The sequence below is a fragment of the Trichomycterus rosablanca genome, chromosome 18 (assembly GCF_030014385.1).
Source record: "Trichomycterus rosablanca isolate fTriRos1 chromosome 18, fTriRos1.hap1, whole genome shotgun sequence".
NCBI classification, from domain to species: Eukaryota; Metazoa; Chordata; class Actinopteri; order Siluriformes; family Trichomycteridae; genus Trichomycterus; species Trichomycterus rosablanca.
Window position 1 is genome coordinate 18,893,478 of NC_086005.1, and position 8,834 is coordinate 18,902,311.

Genomic DNA, 8,834 nt, shown 5'->3' on the forward strand with positions numbered 1-8,834 from the left:
ATGAGAGAGGTCTGTAATTTTCATCATAGGTACACTTCAACTATGAGAGACAAAATGAGAAAAAAAAAATCCAGGAAATCACATTGTAGGATTTTTAAAGAATTTATTTGTAAATTATGGTGGAAAATAAGTATTTGGTCAATAACAAAAGTTCAACTCAATACTTTGTAACATAACCTTTGTTGGCAATGACCGAGGTCAAACGTTTCCTGTAAGTCTTCACCAGGTTTGCACACACTGTAGCTGGTATTTTGGCCCATTCTTCCATGCAGATCTCCTCTAGAGCAGTGATGTTTTGGGGCTGTCGCTGGGCAACACGGACTCCACAAATTTTCTATGGGGTTGAGGTCTGGAGACTGGCTAGGCCAGTCCAGGACCTTGAAATGCTTTTTACGGAGCCACTCCTTCGTTGCCCGAGCGGTGTGTTTGGGATCACTGTCATGCTGGAAGACCCAGCCACGTTCCATCTTCAATGCTCTCACTGATGGAAGGAGGTTTTGGCTTAAAATCTCACGATACATGGCCCCGTTCATTCTTCCCTTAACACGGATCAGTCGCCCTGTCCTCTTTGCAGAAAAACAGCCCCAAAGCATGATGTTTCCACACCCATGCTTCACAGTAGGTATGGTGTTCTTGGGTTTTTCTTCTTCCTCCAAACACGACGAGTTGAGTTTTTACCAAAAAGTTCCATTTTGGTTTAATATGACCACATGATATTCTCCCAATCCTCTTCTGGATCATCCATATGCTCTCTGGCAAACATCAGACGGGCCTGGACATGTACGGGCTTAAGCAGGGGGACACGCCTGGCACTGCAGGATTTGAGTCCCTCTCGGCGTAGTGTGTATACTGATGGTAGCCTTTGTTACTTTGGTCCCAGCTCTCTGCAGGTCATTCATCAGGTCCCTCCGTGTAGTTCTGGGATTTTTGCTCACTGTTCTCATGATCATTTTGACCCCACGGGATGAGATCTTGACCCCAAGAGAGATTATCAATGGTCTTGTATGTCTTCCATTTTTTTACAATTGTTCCCACAGTTGATTTATTCACACCAACCTGCTTGCCTATTGCAGATTTACTCTTCCCAGCCTGGTGCAGGTCTACAATTTTCTTCCTGGTGTCCTTCGACAGCTCTTTGGTCTTGGCCATGGTTGACTGTTTGGAGTCTGACTGTTTGAGGCTGTGGACAGGTGTCTTTTATACAGATAACGAGGTCAATGTGATTTCCTGGATTTTTTTTTTCTCATTTTGTCTCTATTACACCTGTAATACCAATAATGTTGCCTGTTATTGGTGTTAGCAAGTCTTATCTATTGATCGGTTCTTGTATTAATAGGTCTTGTGGAGGTTTCACAACCATTAACAGCACTTTTTGCTAAACGACTTAACCTTTATCCCTTGCATTGCCAAGATTCTGTTACAAGTTAGGGCCTGCTTATCCAGTTGAAGGGTTGCTGGCTTACCTGTTCCCACCACACCCTTGGTGATCCCACTGGTTCGGGTTTCATGTTGTCCTTCATGCAAGCCAGTCAGAAACAGCCACTGGCCTCCACTTCCCAACCCCCAATCCCTCAACAAAGAGACTGACCCTGAAGGCTGGCATTAATGACTGGTGGCAGCAACGTTAAGAAGAGGAACAATGTTTCTTAATGCATGGGTTTTCTTATGTATGCTGTGTATTAGCCAGTTAAAGGGGATTAACCCAAATGTAAAATACAATCCCAAATCAGAAAAAGTAGGGACAGTAGGGAAAATGCTAATGCTTTATTTCGATGACTGATCAACTTCATTTCATATGGTAAAATACATCAATTCCTGCAATTTATTCCATTAAAAGGACCGAGGCAATTTAGTGCTAGTAATGAGGTTAAACTAAATAATGTAATTTTAAACAGGTGATTGTAATCATGATTTTATATAAAAGCAATATCCAAGAAAGGAATCTGTAGGAATTTCATTGCATAAGGGCAAGGGTGCAAACCTAATGCCAAGTTCACACTACACGACTGGATCTCTTGTAATCGGGAGTCTTTCAAGTCGATATGGCTTACACACTACACGACTGATCGGAGACTACACGATCTGTCACCAACTAGAATCGCAGACGAGCTTCTCTGGTCTCCCAAACTACGTTCTGTCACGAAAACAAATGCAAGAAGTGACAAGGGGTTTAATGATACCGCATCCAAAAATGCACGTCAACAAGTAGCGAGCGATCAAAGTTTGTGCGCTGATGTGCACCGTAAAAGCAAGTAGGAAAAATAAATGTATCGGAGTGGATTTGGCTTGGATTGTTCTAAAGTGAGTTGGAGGTTAATAAATATGTTTTGCAATGCAACGTTGGTATTATGTTGTTTTGTAGAAATACTGTAAAACTTGTGTGTATGCAGATGTATTCCCTCACCCCGTATCTTGCGTTCTCATTGGCTGTTCGACACAGCACTCATTGCCAGTCGGGCAACTCGGATCCAGATATCTGGGAAGCTAGATATCTCTCGTCGGTCGAGCGCAGATCAAGTTGTTGAGTAGTTCACACATAGCGATTGAGAGCCGAGTTTCGAACGCCGAGCGAACGCCGAGTTGCTCCCGAGCCGGCAAATCTAGCGCCGACCAGTCGCCGAGCGAAAATCAGGGCAAGAATCGTGTAGTGTGAACTAGGCATAAGCTGAACACCCATGATCTTTGATCCCTCAGACGGCACTGCAATGTGCTACAGACCAAAGACCAAAAGGACCATCTAGACTGTTATCAGCAACAAGTCTGTCTGAAGTCCTGACCTGATCCCAGTAGAGAATGTGTGGAGAATTTTGAAACGGAAAAAGCACACTTTAAGACGATGCCACCTGTGCCAATCTGTGCCACAATGTTATAAAAATGTGAGAAGGAATAGCACACATTCTTTTTATTTTCATAATGTTTCAATTTTTTTCCAAGTTGGGGTTGTTCATTATACATAATGACTGGTAGCTCACAGTGTTTGTGCCATGCAAGTTTGTGCTTTAAGGATTTCATTATAAAACTGTTTATTGTTTTTTTTTTTTGTTTAGCTTAAATGGTAAAATACTAAAATAGTACATTAATGTAGTGTAATTTTATTAAAATGCATGCTCAGTAAAAATTAAGAATTCTCTAATCATATTGCTATTTGTAATACCCTAGTTAAAAGCAGGTCCTCATTGTACATGTTGCATGAAATGAAGAACACGGTCTACTTACATTAGTTTAATGTACTTCTTATTTATATTTTTTCAGGTTTGTTGGTGCAGAAAACTTGCTGGAAATGGAACTGCCAAATCATGCCAAACAATTGCTGCTGCAGCTGAACCAACAAAGAGCCAAAGGTTATCTGTGTGATGTAATTATAGTAGTCGAAAATGCCCTCTTCCGGGCACACAAAAACATCCTGGCAGCCAGCAGCATGTATTTTAAGTCCCTCATCCTTCATGACAACTTAATTAACCTCGACACGGATATGGTAAACCCGTCAATTTTTCGGCAGGTACTGGACTTTATTTATACTGGCAAGCTTTTGTCTTCAGATCAGGTCAGCGACCACAATTTTAACGCTCTCTTAACGGCAGCAAGCTACCTCCAACTGCATGACCTGGCTGCTTTCTGCAGAAAGAAGCTGAAGCGCAATGGCAGATCCCTCCACAACAAACCCACAACCCCTACCAACGGAAGAACTTCTAAAAACCAAAGGTTGTCCTCGACACACTTCACACCAAACCAAATTTCAGGGTTCAAAGACATTGAAAAAACAAAGAAACATGATGACATACTCAAAGATGACTTGTCAGAGGATGAGGGTTTTGTCAGGAACGCTCAGTGTGCAACCTCAGCGAACTCTCTTAGTCCCTCTACTAGTAAGAATGGAAGCAATGGACCAATTATCAACAGTGTTGGCCTCCTTGAGCTTGGCCTGGACCTTTCCAAAAAGAGCCCATGTGGAAGCACAGTCACTGAAGAAGTAAGTCCCAGCAGCATCCTACAAGAATCGCCTCAATCTGCCTCAGAATCCATAGCCAACAGTGCCTCGTTTGATGATATTACCACCAACCCACAACACCTCACTAGCTCAGAGCCTATGGAAATGGTTGAAGATGGAGACACTGAAGAAAGTCGTCAGCATTCTCCAGACTCCGATCAGCAGAAAAACTCCCAGTTATCACAAACAAGGTGGCAGACAAAGGGTGAGCTCAACCAAGCTGCTTTGCCCAATGGAGTCGACAAAAGGCGGAATGTTGCTGGTGGAAATGTCAATCCAGACAACTCGATCCAGTGTAAGGAGGAGGAGGAAGGCATTGAAAATGGCCATGAACAGAGTGAAGAAAGTGGCCATAGTGAGAATGAAGGTGGACGCAACAGTGCCAACTATGTGTATCGGCAGGAGGGCTTTGAGCCTGCCCTCTGTGACAACCTTTATGTCTGTATCCCATGTGGTAAAGGTTTTCCTAGCTCAGAGGAGCTCAATGCCCATGTCGAGAAACACACGGAGGAAGAGCTTTACATCAAAGATGAAGAAGATACCTATCCAAAGGAGGACGAGGTGGAAATTGAGGACCTGTCAGCTCAGATGGTTCAAGTACCTGGCATGGATTCTCGCCGCTTTAGCTGTACGGTGTGCAACAAGAGCTACAAGGATCCGGCCACGCTTCGGCAGCATGAGAAGACTCATTGGCTCACACGGCCGTTCCCCTGTAACATCTGCGGTAAGATGTTCACACAGCGTGGCACCATGACACGACACATGCGCAGCCACCTGGGCCTAAAGCCATTCGCCTGCGAGGAGTGCGGCATGCGCTTTACACGTCAATACCGACTCACGGAGCACATGCGCGTCCACTCAGGGGAAAAGCCCTATGAATGTCAACTTTGTGGAGGCAAGTTTACTCAGCAGCGCAACCTCATCAGCCACTTGCGAATGCATACCTCCCCATCATAAGCCAAAGAAGTATGGACTGAAAACCTCAAGCAAAAAAGATTTCAATATACTGCACATCTCTGTTCTGTGAAGATGGCTACAGAAGGCTGATTCAAATAAGTATTTACTCTTGATCAGAATTACCGGAGTAGCAGTTTCAAACATTAACCCCAACTGTGGAACGACTTGCCTTTTCAGACAAGTAGTATGATTTTATAACGTTTCCCCCCCTAATGCTGTGAATGTATGATTAGGGTAAATATGCTGTTTTAAGATTCTTTAGGATCGCCAGACCACTTCAGAACATCCTATGCATTGGTTTTATGTTCCTCTTCACGTCCTCTTAATATTTGTCCCAAAAATAAGTCTTAATGGTTTAGTAAAAGAATAGTGGTAGTTCTGATAGTAGACCAAAGAATAATTAACCGTTATTTAGCCTCTACTGACTTAAATATACTTTTACCTCAGAAGTAGTTTGAAATTGATGTAGACTTCCATTGTCTACAATTTGCTTCTGGTCATAAAGGTTTGATCAAGGGCTCACATCACAGGAGGGTGCAACTGGGAGTAATGCATAACCACTAATCTAACTAAAGCTAATTCCAAGTTTTCTACTCTGTACCGGGGTCATCGACTTTTTCAGTCTTGACGGGGGTACAGGGTTGTTCAAAGCTTTTGTATTGTAGCATACTGAGGTATCTTAGAACATGCAAACAGTTTCGCAACCAAAAGGTTTTATTCTAGTTTGTTTATTTGGATTTCTGCACCTGGGTATGAATATGAGTGGTTCTGAATATATTTTAAAGCTATATTTGTTTACTCGAATAATATATTGGGGGTTTTCTCAAAAGAAAGAAGCCAAAATGAATGGTACTTTTTTGATAATTATGCTTTAGTGTTTAAACTGGAAGTTGTTTTGATATTTCTTTGGGATAATAGGGAAGGGTTTAAAAAGGTTTAGATGATTTGGGTGATTGTAGGGTTTGTTTTGATACATTTTGACCTTATGTTTGGTCTGTACTGTTAGTCAGTTTTCACTGTAGTTTTCCCTTTACTAAAAGGACAAGTCTGTTTTACAGTCTTGTCAACATTGCTACCTCTTAATTCTTAAGAACAATACACGAATGACACATGGACGGTCTGAGTGTGTGTGTGTGTGTGTGTGTGTGTGTGTGTGTGTATGTGTGTGTAAAATTGTTAAATCTTCCCAAATGGTTTTAACCTGCCCATCTTTCAACAAAGGTTTTAAGTTTGACAACGTTTTAACATAAATCTTAGACGTTAGATTGATTGCATGTATTTAAAGTTCTTTGTTTTATGTATTTTAAATCCAAAGAGAAAATTAGTAATAAAGAGAATAATTGCTTTTCTGTAGAATATCCCTACCAAAGTTTAGATTAAGTATGGAAAATAACAATGCAAAAGAAAGGTATTATATATTTTTAGTTGACTGTAAAAAGCAATGATGTAAAATGTTAGTTTGAACTGGACATTGTTTAAAAAAAACTGATTGTAAAACTTCTGCTGATTGGTGGGCTGGTGGTTAAGAGTTTATGAAGTTTACATTAGTCGCTTAAGAAGGTCAGGGTTGATCTGTTACTTTCCCCCCCTCCCTTCAGATGAACTTTGTGTAAGAACTTTCAGAAGGACTAATTTATTTTACTTCAGACCAAAAATGGCAAAAAAACAAACAAAATAAGCAGAAAATGTTGTATATTTTTGTTATATGTCCACTATTTTTGGAAAGTTCATTCTTTAAAGGAATTGATACACTGGATTGCATATACACTGATCAGCCATAACATTAAAACCACCTCCTTTTCTACACTCACTGTCCATTTTATCAGCTCCACTTACCATATAGAAGCACTGTGTAGTTCTAAAATTACTGACCGTAGTCCATCTGTTTCTCTACATACTTTTTTAGCCTGCATTCACCCTGTTCCTCAATGGTCAGAACCCCCACAGGACCACCAGAGAGCAGGTATTATTTAAGTGGTGGATGATTTTCAGCTTGCAGTGACAATGACATGGTGGTGGTGGTGTATTAGTGTGTTGTGCTTGTATGAGTGGATCAGACACTGCATTTAAAAACTCCAGCAGCAATGCTGTGTCCACTCACTGTCCACTATTAGACCCTTCTACCTAGTTGGTCCACCTTGCAGATGTACAGTCAGAGACGATCACTCATCTATTGCTGCTCTTTGAGTTGGTCATCTTCTAGACCTTCATCAGTGGTCACAGGACGCTGCCCACGGGGTGCTGTTGGCTGGATATTTTTGGTTGGTGGACTATTCTCAGTCCAGCAGTGACAGTGAGGTGTTTGAAAAACTCCATCAGCATTGCTGTGTCTTATCCACCCATACCAGCACAACACACTCTAACACACCACCACCATGTCAGTGTCACTGCAGTGCTGAGAATGATCCACCACCCAATACCTGCAAAAATACCTGCTCTGTAGTGGTCCTGTGGGGATCCAGACCATTAAAGAACAGAGAAACAGATGGACTACAGTCAGTAATTGTAGAACTACAAAGTGCTTCTATATGGTAAGTGGACCTGATTAAAATGGACAATGTGTGTAGAAACAAGGAGGTGGTTTTAATGTTATGGCTGATCGGTGTATGTTCAGTTAAAATCTTTTTAGCTACGCTGGTATCTTGATGCTTGATGAGTAGCTATTTACTCTGTTGATAAGTATTGTATTCATTTTTTTACAGAAACTATGTAGGTTCTCAATGTTCCAGATAGTTGTGTTAGGTTTTTACATACTATTACATCTATTAGCATACGTACACTAACAGAAGTTAATTCATTGTAAATTCCTTGGTTCACAGCCAGTTCCAGTGTATTGCATTCCATTTGTAACTCTTAGCCTGCTCAGTGCAAATCTTAACAGCATTCCGTTTAGATTTTTTTCTGTTCTTGTTCTTACTCCAAAGCCTAGTCTGAGCTTTTCTAATGTGCAGCTAATGTTCTGTTAAATGTGTACACAGTTTTTCCTGGAATCATTTTTTTTTACACTGGATGCCTTACTGAGTTTTTATTGTTGCCATTGACACTGCAAATTATTTGGTCTATAGCTCTCTATTTCTAGCGTTGTACTGTTCGTTTCATGTAAGCTAGAAGTGTTAAAGTAAAAAGTAAAGAGGTTGATGTTAGCTTAATCAGTAAAAAATTTCCCTTTCTTTGAACCACTATTAAAAAAAAAAAAAGCTTAAATATAACCCCACCCTAATGTGAACATACTCATAAACCCTCAGTTAAGGCCTACTCCTTGACGCTTTCCTAATTTGCAGAGGATTCCAGGAAAAAAGTTGCCATAACATTAAAACAAACTCCTAGTTTTTACACTCACTGTCCATTTTATCAGCTCCACTTACCATATAGAAGCACTTTGTAGTTCTACAATTACTGACTGTAGTCCATCTGCATCCTTTGTTAGCCCCCTTTCATGCTGTTTGTCGTATTATGTAGGTATTATTTAGATGGCGGATCATTCTCAGCACTGCAGTGACACTGACATGGTGATGGTGTGTTAGTGTGTGTTGTGGATCAGACATAGTGTCCACTCACTGTCCACTCTGTCTAGTTGGTCCACCTTGTAGATGTAAAGTCAGAGACGATCGCTCATCTATTGCTGCTGTTTGAGTTGGTCATCTTCAAGACCTTCATCATTGGTCACAGGACGCTGCCCACAGGGCGCTGTTGGCTGGTGGACTATTCTCAGTCCAGCAGTAACAGTGAGGTGTTTAAAAACTCTTATCAGCTTTGCTGTGTCTTATCCACTCATACCAGCACAACACACACTAACACACCACCACCATGTCAGTGTCACTGCAGTGCTGAGAATGATCCACCACCCTAATAAAACTTGCTCTGTGGTGGTCCTGTGGGGGTCCTGACC

General features: G+C 41.3%; 1 protein-coding gene across 1 annotated transcript; it reads left to right on the forward strand.

The window, feature by feature from the left end:
- The first annotated feature begins 3,280 nt into the window (after positions 1–3,280).
- Positions 3,281–4,945, forward strand: hic2 (hypermethylated in cancer 2). Its single transcript, XM_063014484.1, has one exon. It carries the CDS (start codon positions 3,281–3,283, stop codon positions 4,943–4,945), a length of 1,665 nt encoding a protein of 554 aa, XP_062870554.1.
- The last annotated feature ends 3,889 nt before the right edge of the window (positions 4,946–8,834 follow it).